Source organism: Chaetodon trifascialis, chromosome 22 (assembly GCF_039877785.1).
Source record: "Chaetodon trifascialis isolate fChaTrf1 chromosome 22, fChaTrf1.hap1, whole genome shotgun sequence".
Lineage (NCBI taxonomy): Eukaryota > Metazoa > Chordata > Actinopteri > Chaetodontiformes > Chaetodontidae > Chaetodon > Chaetodon trifascialis.
In genome coordinates this window covers 4946927-4966316 of record NC_092077.1, presented here as the reverse complement: position 1 = coordinate 4966316, position 19390 = coordinate 4946927, and the positions used below count along the sequence as shown (strand labels likewise).

Here is a 19390-nt window from a genome sequence, read left to right as displayed (position 1 = left end):
AATTGGGCAGTTAATGGTGTTCTCGGGGCAATCTGTCATTCATTGCACTTGACAAGACTCATTCATTGACATGTCTGTCCTGCACTGTCGCATCCGTGAGGCTCCTCTATCGTAACAGTGATCATGATGAGGGGTCTTCAGATAACTGCAAGAAGCTCACTCACACATTCATCCACACACACACTCCCCACCACCTCAGCACACACATTGTAAGAGCATAAAAGGGAAACATCCAGATACAACCAACCTGATACAGAATGGCTGATGTGCAACAGGTGTGACTGTAAATCAGAGTGAATATTTGTGTCCTTGTGTAATCGGGGGTGGACAAATTATAGGAGCAACTTTCAGCATATTCCAATCAAACATTTTAGAAATTACAAAAGCAATTACTTGACCCAGTGTCTTGACACCACCAAACCTCCACCTCATCGACAATTATGCATTATTTTTATTAATCTACTGAAATTGATATGCTTTGCTGAATATTTATATCGAGATAGAACCCTTGTTGTAATGTTTTCTTCTAAGCAAGTCTGAAAAATAGCCAATAGGTAGCACCAGCAGGGCTCAAACTTCGAACCTTGGCAGTTTTAGTGCCATGCTCTACCCACTGAACTACACATACCGAACACCACCCACGCACATTTGGTTTGTTATATTTTAAGCTCTTCTATGAAATTCTAATCAAGGTCGTCCCACGTCACAGCAAAAGTGTTAACCCATTCTGTGTCTGAATAATAAGCGCAAGCTTTTGTTTATACATACACTCGAGGCTTTGTAAGGAAATAGTCATAAATAGTGCTGGCATAGTTGGCTGCTTAACCGCGACTAAAAGAGGCCACCCACGTCAAGCCATGAGGAACATCACTGAAAGGGGAATGCTTCAAAAGAGGCTGTATGAAAGGAAAGCAGTGGCATTGGAGCTACAGTTGGACAAAATGGCTTTGTACCTGCTCACAATTTCACTTGATTCTCAGATTGAAACCATCACTTCTCCAGGGTATGGAGGCATAGTGAGAATTTTCATTTCTTTGATTGGTTCCTGCTTCATGCTTACACAAAGACTCAGTCACTCTTCCCTGCTTAATCAACATCAACCAAAATTCATTCCGCTGCTGCATGGCCGACTGCAGGCACTATGTATTAAGCCCATTAGGAACGTCTTATCTTTAAGTCATTTTGTGTGGTGTAGGCTTCTTCATGGTAAGCTTACAGCTAAGATAAGCAAGGACACAAAAAAGAAGAGAGAGGACAACTAGCTTCAGCTGTACCTAGGCAACCAGCAACACAAGCCGTTTCTCATTTCTGTGAGAAGAAACACTCACACATAATCAGACTGTCCAAAATACAACTGACAGACACACCAAACTCCTCTTTTGTCATGTTTATATTTTGGCTTGTTTGCAGAACAACTGTAGAATTATCTTAAATTCACCAGACAGGCAACCAGCAGTGAGAGCAATAATGAGGGTCATATGTTTAAGAGGGCCATAGAGGGATCAGGTAAGAGTAAACTACAAAGTTGACATAGCGAATGTGTTAGCAACCAGTTGCCTGCTTAGTCCAGTACATACAGAACACCATTAACGTTTAGAGTTATGTTTTCTGGCAATCATGCAAATGTAAGTCCAGTCTTCAGTCTTCAGCTGGCTGTCTGCTGTTTGGTGTCACACAGGTTGTCTACAGTGGGTTTATTAAAAACAGTTGCCTGCTGCAGTTGGAAATGAGGTTGATGAGAGCTGTGAGAGTCAACCAAAACAGCAAAGTGTGGGTTGTAAAGCTGAAAGTCACTAATATATTCTGCAGAGCTGAGGGAGACTGCTAACACCATCGTCATTTGACCATTGTTAATATAAAGATATTGATTATTGCAGGGTGGCACAGTGGTGCAGCAGGTAGTGCACGTGCCTCACAGCAAAAAGGTTGCCAGTTCGATCCCTGGGTTGGGCAGGGCCTTTCTGTGTGAAGTTTGCATGTTTTTCCCATCCCGTGGGTTCTCTCCAGGCAACCTGGCTTCCTCCCACAGAACAAAAACATACTCATTAGGCTACCCTCTAGAATTGTCCTTAGGTGTGAGTATGAGCGTGAATGATTGTCTATATATGTTGCCCTGCAATCGGCTGGCAACCGGTTCAGGGTGTACCCTGCCTCTCGCCCGCTGACAGCTGGGATAGTCTCCAGCCCCCCCGCAACCCCGAAAAGGAATAGTCGGGTATAGAAAATGGATGGATGGATGATTATTGCACCATTAATATTGGTATCCCAAAGCATGTTTAATATGCAGACATCAAGTCACTGTGACACTTTTTACTGTAAACAAATAGATCACCCGAATTATTTCTGAAACAGATTTGTGATAATGTAACATTATTATCAGAAAGTAAACCTTCACTTTTACACGACACAGTAACCTTCTAATTTAATTTGATGCTTGGTTTGAAAGGATAGCACTAACTGAATGTGTGGATTTCTTGTCACACTATTATCAGCTTCATGCTTCATTTGACTGGATTGTCAGACCATTTGGATCTGCTGCGGCATCACTCAAATGCAAAATAGGAATATTAAACGCCATTGATGTGTCAGTCTGACGCTTTGGTCCAGACTGAAATATCGCAGTAAATATCTGATATCTGATGATGCCCTATTAAGTCCTTTTGATTTTTTCCCAGATTCTGCTCTATTTTCTCCCATATTCAGTGTTTGCTGTTTTAATTCTACTGAAATCTGCCTCCATATACAGCTTGAACACACTGGGTCAGTGGGTCTGATGAGAGCTATTCTCATGTTTGGGCAGCGCTTGTTCACAATGCTTGACCAGAAACAGACATGGACTTTCCATTGTAACATGTGACTCCATGCATACAGCCACAAAGTGATGGAGGAAAAAATGGGTTTTAGAAACAGTATCAACATTGTGGCAATTTCTTCGATATTCCATTTTTATTATCAAATGTAATTCCATACGTGTTTTCTGCATCATGGCAGACATTCAGAGCTGTTTTGTTGAATGTGGTGAAGTGTATCCACACTTTGGAGTGTTTAAGGTAAGGCCGTGCACCATGTTCAGTCAGCAGCTGTGCCACTGCAGCCAGATTTCCATCCAAATTTCCCAAAATCTGGCAAGAGGAAATGCAAATTCATGCACATTTCCATCCACTACTGTTATGTCAATACTGGGAGTTGGTTTCATCCATTTAAGTGTGGGTGGCACTAATTCGACAGGCAGGTGACATTATACCATTACAGAAGAAGAGGGCACACCAAGATGGCATAATTAACAGTATGCCAGTCAAAACTCAAATGGTGAATTAAATATTCGATAAATATTGCAGACCTTAAATCCTGGTATATTAACAACTTGGAACCAGATCCAACATGGAACTGGCTATTGAAACCCATCCCTAATGGCATTACCAGTTAGGTTAATTTAGGTCAGGTCTTGAAGATGTGGGTACCAGACAGGTCTAGGTCTCAGTTTTAGGCTTGTGCATAACTACAATTCCTGCGAAGACATCAGACAAACTGGGTTCTTCTTTGGTCTCTGTAACCACACACAGTGAGAGGCACCGAGCACTTGAGCTAACATTGCAACTAATGCAAAACTTTGATAAAAATAAGTCATGTGCAAAATGTTCCTCAGCAACAAGAAAGAGGACCATGGGAGAGTCTTTGCACGAAAATGACATCATCCTCAGAGCTGACATACTTTATGAACGTGATCCACCATCTCTTTTCTCCTCCCAACTGGGTCACCCTTGTTTCAGTGAAAGTGATGAGTCACCGCCTGTGCTCAATTGTCCTCTGATGATGTTATCTAACTCACCTTTGCTGCTTTCTTCTGGCCACTTGCTGGAGCTCAGAGAACATGTTACTGTCAGACAAAGAAACGTTCAAAATCACAGCCTCTCCCCGCCGGAGCATGGATCAGGCGTCTAATTGTGCCGGGTGCATTCTTGCCTCTCTGTCAACATCTCTAAGATTAGCTCAAATGGGTCAGCAGGGGTGCACCGATAAACTTAGACTGCATTTTACTTCTGCTTGTGTGATCATTAAAATAAAAAAAAGTCTTTGAACAGCTTCCTCTGATTTCCTGATTTGTGACATACCAGGTGGTGAGGCATTCATCCGTGACACAGCTCGATGATTGTGGACAGATCTCAAAGAGCAGATGCTCAAAGAGATGTGGTGTCTGTCAAAATAATGCTAATCGCCTGCAAACAAAACAAAAACATTTCATTGCCAGAGCGACATTTTTTGACAACCCTGAGCGGTGACATCATACAGCACCCCCCCCACCCCCCCATTCAAAGATACAAGTCTTTCAACCCTGGTCCTGTTTGATCCAATGGAAATAAGAAACAGTGTGTTGTATCCAGGCAACAAGTTCGTTGCCAGGTGACAGATACAGAGGTCCTGAGACCAGAGACTGCATGCAACAATTCCACATGAATAAGACAAGGCAGAACATCAGTCACCTCCTGCAGCTCACACATTTCTTTGATAATCCTGCTTTGATGGTCTTTACCATTAATGCAAACAATACCCATCTGTTTGCTGTAGTAGGTGCAGTGACTTCCCTTCTTCTTCAGTGGTAACAAATCCAATAAACCCAGCTCACGCCTGGATGAACTGACAGTAAAACCCAATTGCAGGAAGCTGATCGCCGCACCTTTTGCAAACCTTAATCAGCTTGCCTAATTGCTGCATGGAGTCATGATGTACACACTGATGGCTTATCAAAGAAGACATATCCGTCGGCAAATATGAAAACAGCCATAAGTGGTGGGATTATCAAACATGTTTCTGCCACAGCGCTGGGCCTTTCATGTGGCAGCCATGAGCAGAGATAATGATCATTTCCAAGGCGCTTCAGCTGAAAAATCCACCGCCACTATTAAAGGCTTTCATTCTCCCCCGGAGCTGTGTGGGGTGACTGTATATTTCTACTTTGATTCAGATGCAGCTGCTTTAGCAGGTCATTTGTTTTCTGATTTTTAAAGCAAATATTGGATGGTAAACTGTTTCCAACTTCACAGTTCCTGATGCACAGGGGACGTTAAAGCTGCACTAATTAAGATTTTCTATGTTGACAACAGATCAGGCAAGTATTTATAATGTGAAAAGTGTACGTCAAAGTGACAAAACACCAAAGATTGCTCACCTGACTCTGCAGGTCCCCTCAGCTCTACGCACCTTTTTAGCATGTTTAAGCTCAAACAGAAACTTAAACAAATGCTAATGTTACTTCTGGTTGTCAAAATGGGCAGGTTTGAAAGCACGTTAGCTGCAACAACTGTATGAAGTGATATGTCACATATTGTGTTCAGAGGTTTTTCTTTAAGCACTAAGTGGCCAAAAGGAAGGTTGAGTGTTACAACCACAAATTCCCACTAATTCTAGATAATTTGACTAGTATTTATGGTGGAATTTCTCATGAAATTTACAATTAGCTCAGTACAATTCACTAAAAATAACATTTTACCTTCAATTAACACTGAATTACATAGTTCATACAGGAAATTATTAGGAAATAATGGGTCTGTAAACTTATGTTGTGAATCATTCTCCTTATGGCTAATGAGGCTTTTTTGTGTTTCTATTGTGAAAATTCAGTTTTGTGGTGGAATTAACATGAATACATTTTTCAGACAAAGTGCAGGCTTTTAGACTGAAGACCCCTTTAAATGAAACGCTGGACCCGTCATTCAGAACACCCTCAAGGACAAATCATTCATCCCATGTTTGACTCCTTGCTTTATCAAAGACCACCACAGCCATGTGCGGTGAAGCTCACACCACCATAATCAGACCTCTGTTGCCACCCATGTGTCGTGTGTGGTACACACAGGAAGAAAGGCACTGAAAAAGACAGAAGACAATAAGACTGTGACATTCTCTGTGACAGACTTCATCACCACCAGTTTTCCTTCAAAATAAGAATCGTTTCATCTGCAGTCTTAATGGGGACTATTTCTTTGGTGTGTGTTGAATGCAGAGTGTGGACAGTCCTCTATCTGTTGCTGTCCATGTTAAGGTGGACAACATTCTCATTCAAATATAATACACTTACATTACAGTATCTTTTACTGTTTATAGTCCAAAGCACCTTCCATCACACGCCTCATATGGTATACAGCAGTTTTTCTAACATATACAGTATTTTTCAACTACTTTTTCTATTGTCTCCTTTTACTTCCATGTATGGGATAAATATTTAATCTAAACATAAAGAATTTAATTTAATGTTTATGGTAATGTAACGTGTCCGCCATCGAGTGGACAGACATCTGCACTACAATAGCTGTCGAAACTACATTGTCTTTGTCCCTCTGCCTGTCTGGCCCTTGTACTTATGATCCTGACCTGCTGTGAATGCTTGGATATCAGCAACTTAATCTGTATCACAATGCTAAAAATGCCTCTAAAATGTTATTTTTCATACCCGAGTCAACTTTATTTATATTCCAGATACAGTCACACAAATTAATTTAATAAACCAAGACCTCATTATCTCAATGAAAAATCCAACAACGAAAGTTACTGTAATTGAAAATCAAGAGTGCATCACTTAGTCCAATATGATGCAAACACTTCAGTGAGTTTTTGAACATTTTGATTGAAATCTACACACCATGTAGTATCAAACAAAAACTGTATTTTAGTTGACATATGCTCACCTTTTATTGCTAAGGTAAAGAAACAAACAAAAAAAGGACACTCACGTGTGAATGCATACTCAGTACAGACAGTACTATACAGTGTTTTACGTGTTTCGATTTACTTTCAATAGAAAATGTTCTGTCCTGTTCAAACCTCGCAGAGTTCACACAGAAGACCTCAGAAGACCTCCAGGTCTGCAGAGTTGTAGACCACTGGCATCTCCTCAATGCCCACAGCGGTTTCCTCCTGAGCCTCCTCTTCCTCTTCTGCAGGCTCCTCCAATGACTCCAAGGCCTCGTTGGTGTCACTGGCGAAAGTCTCCCTGGAGACGTCGTCGTGCTCCTGCAGGTTCAGCGTGCTGATGGCCTGCTTCATCTTCTTGGAGACCAGCTGCCGCCTCCTCTTCTGGGCAGCCTTCTTGCTTTTGCACTCTTTCTGGTTTTCCTCTAAGAATATCTGCTTGATCTGGGCCTTGGTGATGCTGGGTGTGTTCTTGAGCAGGTTGAGGTACACACCACCAGGTGTCCGCCGCCTGCTGCCATCCAAGGTGTACACACCACCGGTTTCCTCCAGTGTGGCAGTCTCTCCGAGCAGTTCAATGGCTTTTTTCTTCCCAATGACTTCAACAACTCGCTCTATCAGGTCTGTTTTAGGCTCCTGCAGCCTGTGTGCGATCTCATCGGCCACCTTCTCCTCAGGATCATCCTCTGTGATCTCATACCGGCCCTTGATGTCCATCTCTGCCCGGGGGCCCAGTCTCTCTTTAGCTGACCTCTTCCTCTTGGCATCGCCTCCTGCCCTCTCCTCTGAGTCCCGGCCCCTCATGTACTCTTCCAGCTGGGCATCCAGCATGCTCACCTCTCCTCCTTGCTTCTGCTTCTCCATCTCCCTCTCCTTCTCCATTATCTTACGGGCCAAGACAAAGTTATAAGTTTCTACGTTTCTACTGGACGTGCTAACTTCACCATCCATGCCAAATATGCACAGTTCTGAAGCTATGGCATCCTGGCATTGCTCCTGAACCACAGAGCCCCAGATGTTGTTCACCTTGCGGCCTCCCAGTGCGGACGTGCGAGTCGGCCCAGCCCGGGTGGTGCTGGCGGGCGGTGGAGGAGCGTTGGACACTTTCTGTCGCTTCCGGCGCCAAACAGCCGCCTCCTCGTCCGACGACTCCGTGTCACTGTCGCTGGACTCCACCGTCCTGCTGATGCTGCGGTAGGCGGTGGCAGAGGGCTGGGCAGCGGCTCTGTTGTGGAAGGACTGGCCGCTAAAAGCTGGAGGAACCTGGGGTCGAGTTTGTGTTGCTGCAGCGGTCCCCATCTCGGTGTCCGAGCTGGACTCGGAAATCTCTCCATCTTCCAGATCACCGTCCATTAGATCTCCGCTATCCGCCATTTCTTGTCTGGAAGGCACACACCACAGATAATGTTAATGGCTGTTGACTGCTGTGGTGGCGCATCAGCTTAAGTTATGGCCAGTCATTAGCGATAATAGCTAACTCTACACCATTAGCCGCTAACAATGCCAAAGAACTTCATGTTAAATCCGGCAGGGAAACAAACAACTGTGTTAAAAGAGCAATACCTTGAGATACCTGACACAGGAACCGACTCTCTGCTCGGCATGGACTAGTATTTCAGCTTCGCTTCGGTCTTCAGTCCACTGTGAACTACCGGGACCAGGTTGTCAATCAATAGACAAACTTAAACCCGCTGAAGACATTTCGCGCTAGGCTAAAGCCACACTTCCGCCCTGCAACTGTCAAGCCCTTTCAAAATAAACGTAAGCATGGACAACCAAAGTAATACCACTACTTCATATAATGCTGAGCAAACCGGAAACTCAACAAAGTATTTTTTATTATAATCCAAAGAATTATAAATGCGTACACTGCGACAAAGACTGCTAATTAACTAAGAGTCATTTAATCGTTTCATAAAAACTGCACATTTGCCTTTCATATGTAGATAGAAAATAGTGATTTTGAAATTAAGAAAGATGAAAAGTTTTTAATTGTTGCTTAGACTATGTACTAATTTGCCAATACCATAATATTAGTGGAAAGTAGAAGCCGAATTAACAAAGCCAAATAAAAATTAACAGTAACATATGGTATTGCAGCATTTTTAGGAACATGCACTGCATTATATATGCGCTTTATTGTTGATTACAGTTTCCCTCAATGTATCCATTACCTAAATCGCTGGAAAAAAGTAAATAATCCGATTTAGAACTTTTTCATCCAGCATTGTTTCAGGTTTTTCTTTTGCCATTATAACTTTTGTTTGTATTATGAATTTTGTAGGAGTACTTTTATCTGCGTTTCTTTTTCTTTATTTTTTGTTTCTATTTTTTTATTTTTTCTTTTCTTTTCTTTTCTTTTCTTTTCTTTTCTTTTCTTTTCTTTTCTTTTCTTTTCTTTTCTTCTAAAATCGTCTCGCCATCTCCGGCGGATGTTGCGTAAGGTTGCGTCAGTGAAAATAGCACCTGCGCTGTGTTACAGATAAACAACATGGCGGCGTCCTTACAGCGTCTCACATATGCTGGGAGATGTCTCCTACAAAGACAGTTACTGAAGACAAATTCCTTAAGCAGGGTAAGAAGAATATGTTTACAGTCATGTGTTTTGGTATAGTGTTATCAGTGGACAGTCTAACGAAGGAAAACCTCTCAGCTGGGCCTGCCAGGCTTTCTGTTTGCGAACAGTTAAAGTGAGCTAGCTCTGCGACTTGCTCGCCTATTCGAAGATGAATTCTCAATGTTTCAAGCTTGGCCTGTGTGAGACTGTAAAACAGTCGACGGCACAGCTTAGTTACATTTAGCTTGGATGACAGGTAACTGGTAACAGCTGACGTCACTGTCCTAAATGTGTGGTGTCATCATGACTGGTGTCTGTCTTCAACCTGCAGCTCGCAGCTGAACCACACAGACTCTTGGCTACTCAGGCTGCTCAGCAGGTGGCTCTAAATGTTCCTGAAACTAAGGTCACCGCTTTAGAAAACGGACTCCGGGTTGCTTCTGAGGACGCTGGACTTACAACCTGCACAGTAAGTTTAAAGTTGTCCCCTTAAACACACACACGCAGGGTCTATTCATTACATAGACTTATATTCATTTCCTGGAGAAGTACCCTAAACATAACCACTATTTGCCGAACCTTAACCTAAGTTGTTACTCATGTAATAGTTTATCTTATGGGGTCCAGCATTTTGATTTTCCCCACAAAGCCATCGTGCCCCACACTGTGAGGTAGAATATAGAAGTGTTTATGTGGTACTTAAATGTATTTATAGTAATACTTCAGAATACGAGACTAAAAAAATTCCCTCGGTCTCATGACACACATGTGTTTCAGTACAGGAGGAAGCCTGACCTCTTGCATGTGTCTGAAGCTGTACAGTGGCAGCAGAGAGTGTGTGTCTGTTAATATGTTGATATTCATCACTGACTTCTTCCAGGTGGGCCTCTGGATAGATGCTGGCAGTCGCTACGAGAATGAGAGAAATAATGGCACAGCACATTTCCTGGAACATATGGCATTTAAGGTGAGGTGATAATAGTGCAGCAAAGCTTTTACTTCTGCTAACTGGACTTACTGCTTTGTCTTCTGCTATTTCTTCTTTGTCTATATGCAACGATTCCAAAGAAAAGACATATTAGCAAAGAAGACACAGCAGAATTCTTCAGGCTGACATAATGCAAATATAATTAAAAGAATATGTTGCATGTCTTGTCATCAGCAATGCGAAACCTCTCCCAACCTTGGTTCACCTGTGTGTGTGCGTGTGACAGGGCACCAGGAAACGCTCCCAGTTGGATCTGGAGTTGGAGATCGAGAACATGGGAGCTCACCTGAACGCCTACACGTCCCGAGAGCAAACTGTGTATTACGCCAAAGCTTTCTCTAAAGATCTCCCACGAGGTACAGAGCAGCAGGGCAGAGGAGCTGAGTGTTACAGTGAGGTTAAGGTCACATGTGGAAGATGCTTGTTATTACAGAGTGAGGGCTTCTTTGTGGAACCTCCATAGACAGATGTTCATTTAGAGAGAAATCCAACAGAGATGAGGCGGTCAGTTCACTTTAGTTAGTTCTCTTAATCGACCAGATGAAGGTGTCTGCCACTCCTGGAGAAATTGTAAAATGCAAATAAAACCTTCCGTGTTTTCTTCCTCCCAAGCTGTGGAAATCCTGGCAGACATCATCCAGAACAGCACACTGGGTGAGGCAGAGATCGAGAGGGAGCGAGGGGTGATCCTCCGAGAGATGCAGGAAGTAGAGACCAATCTGCAGGAAGTGGTCTTTGATCACCTGCATGCTACCGCGTACCAGTCCACAGCTCTGGGCAGGACCATCCTGGGCCCCACCGAGAACATCAAGTGAGCCTGAACATGCATTATCAGTTCTCTGGTCTGCAGGACGTGGACATGAACACGTAGCTTGCAAACATCGGATCACAATGCAGTCGATGTAGTTGTCTCACATGGTTCTGCTGTAATCAGACTTGCTTTAGAAATGCTGTGTTCTGCCCCTTCATGTCATGCTAGAAATGGGCTGTGTTTGCTTGCAGGACGATCAATCGAGGAGACCTGGTGGAGTACATCACTACTCACTACAAAGGCCCCAGAATAGTGCTGGCTGCTGCTGGAGGTCAGACCTGTTTATGTAGTTTATATAGGTTCATGTGTTAGGTCATTTGTTTTAAATGATTGAAGTAATAGTTGTTGATTCTGCTTGAATTCACATCAAACCAGAGTCATGAATTGAGACTCTGTCATGTGTTATTAATCAGGAGTTTCACACAATGAGCTCATTGATTTGGCCAAGTACCATTTTGGAAGACTTCCTGGCAGATATCAAGGTGAAGCCCCTGCACTTCCTCTGTGCCACTTCACGGGCAGTGAGGTAAGGCTAAAGGCGAACACCTTGCTCTGTTTTTTATTTTTAATTTGTCAAGTAAATCATCTTAGAGATGTTGAGGTTTGTGGTCAGTGTCTAAACTAACCAAGCCACTGGATTGCCCCTGTCTTTGAGTATTTTGAAAGCTCTTTATGAATAAGATGTATTGTTTGTTGTCATCATCAGAATAGAATAGCACAACCGTAAATAACCAACAGTGGAAATATGATAATGGCCGGTGAATGTGTCATGCTATCGCCTCAGATCCGTATGCGTGATGACAAGATGCCTCTGGCTCATATCGCCATCGCAGTGGAGGCCGTTGGATGGTCCCACCCTGACACCATCCCCCTTATGGTGGCAAACACACTCATTGGAAACTGGGACCGCTCGTTTGGTGGAGGTGTGGTGAGTACTGCTCAAACATTTTTAGCATGTGAGGTTTTTGATTTTACACCAACATTATCCATTAAAATCTTCAGCACACACACAGCACAGGTCGTGTCTCCATCCTGTAACTGTCCCTGTTGGACTGTGTCCTCTGTGAATCCAGAATCTGTCCAGTCAACTGGCTCAGATGGCCTGTCAGGGAAACCTGTGCCACAGCTTCCAGTCCTTCAACACCTGCTACACAGACACAGGCCTGTGGGGGCTCTACATGGTGTGTGAGCCCAGCACCATCAAAGACATGATGCACTTCACTCAGATGGAATGGTGAGTTCATACACACACACACACACACACTGTAAAAATTCTGTTTGTGCAGCTGCTGCCTACTTCCAGACCTAAATATACAACCTAAGATCATCCATGTTTTGAGTTCTGGTGGGATGATGAGTCTCGTTGCTTCTTCTTAGGATGTCTCTCTGCACAAGTGTGACGGAGAGTGAGGTGGCACGAGCCAAAAACCTGCTCAAGACCAACATGCTGCTGCACCTGGACGGTAAGGCTGCACCGATGGTGAGAGAAGCTGTGTGATGCTTTTTTTTTTTTTATATATACTGACATCAGCTTGTTTATGTGCTGCCCCCAGGATCCACACCTATCTGCGAGGACATCGGCAGACAGATGCTGTGCTACAGTCGCAGGATCCCTCTGAATGAGCTGGAGGCTAGAATTGATGTGAGTGGATAGATGCAGATCCTGATCCTGCCTTTCTCTCCGTAGCTGATACCTCATTGGTTAAGAGTTCAGAATGATCGGCACTGTTGTATTCCCATGCCGACATCCTGTTTCAATGAGAAGTGTCTCAGAAATGTTGGAAATATGCAATTAAACTTGATCTTTGCTGCTTAAGGCTGCTGGGAACTCAGGGTGGAAAGGTAAAAAGATGATGTAATGTTTTTTTGCTTGCTGCTCAACAGGCTATCGATGCGAAGACCATCAAGGATGTGTGTACCAGATATATCTTCAACAAGGCCCCTGCCATCGCAGCAGTTGGTACGTTGCAGATGTTTCCGAATGGATGTAGAGTAACATGTATCAGCACAGCTTGCACACTGTGCAGCAGGCTCACCTGCCTAGTGTGTAGTAGCTGCCCCTTGAGCTCAGTGAGCTGTCAGGTCAAGAGATGTTTTGATTAGTCATTTCCTGTGTGTGGAGGAAATATCCTTCTGTGCCAGAATGTCCCTTTATTATCTTTCTCTGTTCTGTGGCAAGAATATGGAAATTAGCCCCCCCCCCCATTCTCTCTGTGCTCTCATTTCATGATGATGCCTGTCTCCAATTGTGTATATCTACTGAGATACATAATGGAATAACTGAACTCCACCATTTATGCACAGTGCATCATACTCATTCTGTTGCTTACAGTAATGTTGCACTCATCAAAGGAAGTGTTGAGACCTGTGAATGTGGCAGGAAACCTGATCTTCCAGGTTGTAACCAAAGTGGCAGTTTATGCCGGATTATCGAAACTCTAATATCACTACAAATCGCTCTTTTCACTGGAAAACTGTCACTGTGTTCCCAGCACTGACTTTGAGTGAGAGCAACACATCAAACCCATGTTGTATGAACTGAAGTTTTCCAGATTTAATAATAACAGAAATACAACTTTTTTTTTGTCTCAGGCCCAATTGAACATCTGCCAGACTACAACCAGATACGCAATGGAATGTTCTGGATGAGAAGCTGAACAGACCTGCTCTGTGGCCAGATTCCCCTGTACAGCATACAAACACAGTATTCAAGTCTTGTCTGTAGTCTTTTCCTCCTCCTTTAATTTTTATTATAAAATAAAGACCAACACAATAATGTTAAAATAACACAGATACTATTCTTTGTGGTTCTTGTCATTTTTTACTCTTGGCCGCCACTTGTTCCTGTGCAGCTTTCTTGGCTTTAACCATCTCGACCAGTTCCTGTCAGAGAAGCAGGGAAACAGCTGTTAGAGTACCAGTAATGGTTGGGAGGCTGTAGGTTGTACTACTGTAGTAATGCACTCTATTAATATAAACGGGGTGGGCCGTTGTACCTAATAAAGTGGCAGCTGAGGGTAAATGTTACTGTTGGCTGGAGACACTGATGACAAGCCCAGAAAAAGCAGAGCAGCCCATCATCTTACCTTGTACCTCTTCATACAGTCTTTCTTGCTTCGTCCTGGGACGGCAGCAGCGATCTTCTCCCAGCGCTCAGGTGTGCTGACTGGGTAGGTCTTCAGGGCTTGTTCCAGAAGTTTCTGTTCCTCTGTGGTCCAGGCAGCCGTGTTACCTTCGCTCCCAGAGACTGAGGGACGACACACAGCGGCACATTGTTACCCAGAATATCTATAGCTTGTGTAACACTGACACAAAGCGGCCGTACAGATACACTCACCATCGAATCTCTCTGAGGGCGCAGCGTTGTCTATGGAGGGCGCCACTGAAGTGTGTTCCTTCTTGAACTTCTCAAAGGCTTTTCTGTTGATCTCATCTTTCTGGAGTGGATCTGAGGAGATGACACATTGATGATCAGCATGGCAAACAGTATACTAAAGTAGAAAAATGTTGAAAGACAATATTTCTGTCACATTCATTCATCTGTTAATGGCTCTCCAGGTCTTAATAAGCAGCAGTGCATTTATCTATATTCATTTAAACCATGACTGTAAGTTAACACAACTGGATGGAAGCAGTCGTGCAGCAGGCACGGTGGTACTTTCTTCATACGCGAGCTCACCTAGCCTTTGTAGATTCTTCGCTTTGTTGATGACGTCTTTGGCAGTCCTCTTCATGCCACTGGTGGAGTGCTGGTTCATATAGTTGGCAATAACTTCCCATCTGGAAGGAAAAAACAAATACATTTCACTCTGTCTTTCAACAGGTAACTTCTGAATGCATCTTTGATCAATGGTAACTACATGGATTGTGTGTTGGACTCAGAGTGCTGCCAAAACGCTGGTGACCTACACTCCATAGTGTGGTCACTGAAGGCATCGTGTGAGTGTCTACCTGGCATTGGTTCCAGCAGGGAACAGGTTGACAGCTTTGATGAGCAGCTGGAGGTCTTCCTCGTTCCAGCCCTTCCCCCCACCGCCACCACCTCCTCCTCCTCCACTGGCCTGATCAGCACTGCGAGCCGCCTGCCTCGCCTGGACCTCCGCCTCCTTCTCCCTCTGCAGCTGGGCGTTCACCTCCTGCACCTGAAGGGGGGAACATGCAGCATGTTTGTCCACTCGTGAGGACTTTATATACTGTATTTGTGGGGTCTCCTGGTGATCTTCACCGTGTATCTCCTCTGTGAGCTAACAACATGGTGCCTTCTTACCTGTTTCTCCACGGCTGTCTTACTGTCGTCTTTTGAGCCTGAGGCCAGGATTTCATTCAGGGACTGCAGACTGGAGACACACAACAACCATAAAATGCTGTTAAACATCTCAGGGTTCTTCAGGCTTGGACGATCAGAGCTTATTAGACATTATGACAGCATTAATATTCAACCAAGTGACGATCCTGCAGCCAGCTTTACCTTGTCAGCTCGAGCCGATCGCAGAGCTTCTCCACTTCCTCCATCATCTTCACGCTGTCAGCTTCATTATCAGCAAAGTAATTCCAGTTCTGTGGAGACAGAAAATGACATCAACTAAAGCGCTGTGACTGAAACGGTCCAGCAGAGAGTGCTTCTACGAGCATGAACCTTGCAGGTGGTCCTGAGCTTCTGCCTCTCCTTCTTGATGGCCTTTTTCTGGATCTCCTTCTCTTTCTTGGCCTGCTGGGCTGCCTGCTTCGCCTCCTCCTCCTCCTTCTCCTTCAGCAAACGAGCTGCCTCCAGCTCCGCCTGCCGGGCCTGTAATACACATTGAAAACTGACAGGTCAACGTTTGCAAAAATTCATTTCAAAGGCAAGTTTAAGTCACCAAAACCTAAAGCCTGACCTGTCTGAAGCTGGACTCCTGCTGGTTTATGATACGTTCAGCGGGCTGACTTTGTTCCATTTAGTTGTCCCAGTCATTCTACTGGGACCAGTTAAAATGGTGAAAGATTGTGCAACATGTCCAAAGAAACTGGACTGACTTGAGGCCTGTGTGTGTGTGTGTGTGTGTGTGTGTGTGTGTGTGTGTGTGTGTGTGTGTGTGTGTGTGTGTGTGTGTGTGTGTGTGTGTGTGTGTGTGTGTGTGTGTGTGTGTGTGTGTGTGTGTGTGTGTGTGCGTGCGCGCGCATGCATCAAGGCCTGATTTATTTTATTCCTCCTGTGTTACAGACTGATACATATTTGTGAGTTGCTTTTAAAGATTAACTCCGTCAGTAGGAACCAATGGGCTTGGAGTTGAGATCCACAGACAGTAAGGAAGTCCAAGTATTATAACACAGACTAACATGTTGTTCTTTGTCTTTTCAGTAAAAGTAAACTATAGTGTGTCTTAGCTGACAGGTGGTAATTCCAGTCATTTCCAGATGCCGTGAAAAATTTGGACAGGCAGGCGTTCTGCTTAGAATGAGACTTACTCGCTCCTTCTCCTCCTGCTCTCTCTTCTTGGCGTCAGCTTTAGCTTTCTTCTCAGACTCCTTCCTGGCTTTTTCTTCTTCTTTGAATTTCTTTATTCTAGGGTCACAGCTGTAGGCAGTATCTGCAGAGGAGCGACAAAACTCATCAAGCCACTCGTTTTTAGCACCAAGTTATAGACTGTTCACACAAAGGGAGGACTTTACAAAATATTTATCATATTTTTAATTGTTCCATCACAATCTTGCTCTGAGACAGTACCAACTAGTGTTCGTATTCTGTTCATCTCCTCCTTCTTCCTCTGAGCTCTGGAAGCTCGATTCTGCTTTTCGATCCATCTCCTCTCATCTCGACTGCAAGACAGAGTTCAAACGCATCAGTCAGACACTTCAGACCTGACCAGGGTTTCACATACACACACACAAGCTCGCTTACCATTCAGCCTTTTCCTTTTCTTCTTCATCCAAGTATGAGAACTCCCTCCATGAATCAAAGTTGTACCTTTCATGAAAATCACAATCAAAGTTAGAGCACTGGAACTCATTTCTGACACAGGTTAATGTCACTGTTCATCAACATCTCTTGCTAGGAAGCCACAAAAAAACTCATCCACTTACCAAAAAGAGTAAAAATTGTCGACTTCTTCGAAAGAGGACTCCATGGTTCCAAGTTTGGGCACGTGCTTTTTGGAAGACCATCTGGCATTTCTCTCGAAAACGGGAGCGAACACCTCAAAGAAGTTTTCTTTGCCTTCGCTCTTTGAAGGCACAGCGTTGTCAAAGGTAGGATCTACACTGTCGAAGGCTCTCCTCTTCACAGGGTCCGACAGGATTTCTATAGCTAAGGTTCAAATAGTGACAGACAGAGGGAAGAGTGACGGTGAGTTCAGGAAACGAGTGCCCCCGACATGTGCAAGCAGGGCTACATACCTTTAGTTATACAGGTGAAGTAGTCATTGTCTCCCTCTACGATCTGCTCTCCTGCAGCTTTCCTCTTGTCAGGGTGGTGCTTCAACACAATCGCTTTGTCTGTGGAGAAGCAGCGCAGAATATAACTGACAGAGGTTATTTTAGATTTTCTGTAAATGATCCAGTGGAGCAGGAGGAAGAGGAATACTCACGGGCAGCTTTGATCTGCTTCTGTGTGGCTTTGTACCTCAAGTGTGCAAGCCCGAGGACGGCATAGTGATCTTGATTCTGACAAACAAGTGACGGGAAAGTGAAGAGACGAGCTGATGAGTCGTATTCTTTGATTGGAATTTGATTAGTAACGTGAGTTTCCAGCTGACTGTGTCTATTATTTCATCATCAATTACTATTCAGTATCAATGTAATGTCAGATGATAGCAGGAAATGTCCACCACAGTTTCCCAGACCCCGTGATGTCAACTTCATGCCTTGTTTTGTCCAACAATCAGTTCAAAACCAAAATATATTCAGTAAAGCGGGAAATCCTCTTGTTTGAGTCACTGGAATCAGAGATTGTGTAAAGCACAACTGTAACAGCTGTGCTTTACACAATGACTGAAATGACTGTAAAAATAGCTGATTAATCTTTTTGATTAACCATTTCAGCTCTTCCTGCGATTGTCTGACTTCGAGTGATACCTTCCAGTCTTTGGGGTCAAGTGTCCGGAGCATGGGGTACTCCTCCAGCTGAAACTCCTCATCCTCTGACTCCTCTGAGGACTCCTCTTCCTCCTCCAGCTCCTGGAAGGACGCAGATGTGCTCCTGTTCCTCCTCTTCACGTAGGCCTCGAACCATCGACCCACAGGCTCCACATGGACCTGCACAGAGGCTGACGAGGACACACAGGTGTGAACAGCTGTCCTCGCTCATCAAGACAATAACATGGAGCCTGACTGGACGGAAGATTTTTAAGCCGATGAGATACATCATGAGTGGGACACTTAACAGTTGAAAAGTGAAAATACCATGTGGAAGCACATCATGCATTGTCTAATCTATGGAACACACTTAATGACACCTGCTCTTGAATGGTGCGATATCAAACTCAGAAAATTTAAAAAGACTTGGACATGATTATTTTTTTCTCAAAACACCACTGAGCCACAGTAACATGTATCTGAGGTGGTGACAGTCAGTACAGCCAATCCTCTGCAAACATCTGAAGGTACAACAGGTGTCCGGACATTATGTAACAGTCCGGTATCCAAGTCTAACACGCGTAGACATGAGAAAGTGTGTTAAATATCACGAGCTGCCTACGAGCAAGAGTTCCGCTGATGTCAAGCTCTAATAAATCACTGCAGCAAGTGCAACCATGAGTGGGCAGCAGCTCGGTTTCATTATGCAACACATGACAAAAACAGCTGGAAAAAAAACGAGAAACTACACAAATCACTCAGACTAAAGACACTCGTCCAATATCTAAAATTAGCTGATGGTAGCTCGCTCCTTACGGTCTGCTTTCTTAGCTGCATGCTAACGAGCACAGCAACATACTTGATAACATTGGTAGCTTAGCTAGCTGCCTTCCTCTGGCCTCGCTCAGTGCTTACCGGCAGCGGCTGTAAAGACAACCGTTTCATCGCCGTCCAGCGCTTCTAACAACATCTTAGAAGAATGGGCTACACGAACATTCAGGTAAAGAAATTAATAAGTGAAAGCTTTCTAAAGTGCTGAAGTTTGTGGCCCGCTCATTAACACACCACATGGGCCTCCCTTTCCAAGTGCCAATCCAAAAACGAGCTCTGCTGTCACGCCGCTAACCGCTCCGTGTTATGATGATATTATGGTTCCGCGGCTCCGCGATAGGTGTTTTATTGAGCAGCGCTGGCAGCCCACTCATATTAATGGGAATTTTTTATTGCTTAACTAACATTTACAACTGACAATTATAATTATAAGTGTTGTTTATGTGAGAAATTATTTGTTTCATTG

At 44.0% G+C, this 19390-nt stretch overlaps 3 protein-coding genes across 3 annotated transcripts; 1 reads left to right on the top strand and 2 right to left on the bottom strand.

Annotated features, from left to right (window-relative positions):
* Positions 1-6443: 6443 nt before the first annotated feature.
* Positions 6444-8426, bottom strand: phax (phosphorylated adaptor for RNA export). The gene is made up of 2 exons (XM_070991955.1): positions 8251-8426; positions 6444-8068 (listed from the first exon to the last, which is right to left on the bottom strand). The coding sequence occupies exons 1-2, from the start codon at positions 8289-8291 to the stop codon at positions 6844-6846; spliced, it is 1266 nt and encodes a 421-aa protein (XP_070848056.1). The 5' UTR covers positions 8292-8426; the 3' UTR covers positions 6444-6843.
* Positions 8427-9140: 714 nt separating this feature from the next.
* pmpcb (peptidase, mitochondrial processing subunit beta) lies at positions 9141-13836 on the top strand. Its single transcript, XM_070991954.1, has 13 exons — positions 9141-9262; positions 9576-9713; positions 10125-10211; positions 10459-10588; positions 10845-11043; positions 11235-11314; positions 11457-11569; positions 11828-11971; positions 12117-12277; positions 12421-12506; positions 12597-12685; positions 12928-13003; positions 13636-13836. Exons 1-13 carry the CDS (start codon positions 9179-9181, stop codon positions 13698-13700), a joined length of 1452 nt encoding a protein of 483 aa, XP_070848055.1. The 5' UTR covers positions 9141-9178; the 3' UTR covers positions 13701-13836.
* dnajc2 (DnaJ (Hsp40) homolog, subfamily C, member 2) lies at positions 13729-19213 on the bottom strand. Its single transcript, XM_070991953.1, has 16 exons — positions 19009-19213; positions 18094-18284; positions 17607-17682; positions 17416-17514; positions 17104-17326; positions 16922-16987; positions 16748-16839; positions 16489-16610; positions 15680-15829; positions 15512-15600; positions 15311-15380; positions 14995-15185; positions 14723-14823; positions 14381-14491; positions 14130-14290; positions 13729-13926 (listed from the first exon to the last, which is right to left on the bottom strand). Exons 1-16 carry the CDS (start codon positions 19061-19063, stop codon positions 13858-13860), a joined length of 1866 nt encoding a protein of 621 aa, XP_070848054.1. The 5' UTR covers positions 19064-19213; the 3' UTR covers positions 13729-13857.
* Between the last annotated feature and the right edge of the window lie 177 nt (positions 19214-19390).

Bases quoted from the DNA above. Each gene is read 5' to 3' on its own strand.
- phax (XM_070991955.1), bottom strand. From the start codon at position 8,291: ATGCCGAGCAGAGAGTCGGTTCCTGTGTCAGGTATCTCAAG. The intron at 8,069-8,250 runs GTATTGCTCTTT...TGTGCCTTCCAG, and splicing joins CCTGTGTCAGGTATCTCAAG to ACAAGAAATGGCGGATAGCG.
- pmpcb (XM_070991954.1), top strand. From the start codon at position 9,179: ATGGCGGCGTCCTTACAGCGTCTCACATATGCTGGGAGATGTCTCCTA. The intron at 12,507-12,596 runs GTAAGGCTGCAC...TGCTGCCCCCAG, and splicing joins CATGCTGCTGCACCTGGACG to GATCCACACCTATCTGCGAG. The intron at 12,686-12,927 runs GTGAGTGGATAG...GCTGCTCAACAG, and splicing joins AGCTGGAGGCTAGAATTGAT to GCTATCGATGCGAAGACCAT.
- dnajc2 (XM_070991953.1), bottom strand. From the start codon at position 19,063: ATGTTGTTAGAAGCGCTGGACGGCGATGAAACGGTTGTCTTTACAGCC. The intron at 17,683-18,093 runs GTATCACTCGAA...CTTGTTTGTCAG, and splicing joins TTGACCCCAAAGACTGGAAG to AATCAAGATCACTATGCCGT. The intron at 14,291-14,380 runs GTGAGTGTATCT...GTCGTCCCTCAG, and splicing joins GCCCTCAGAGAGATTCGATG to TCTCTGGGAGCGAAGGTAAC.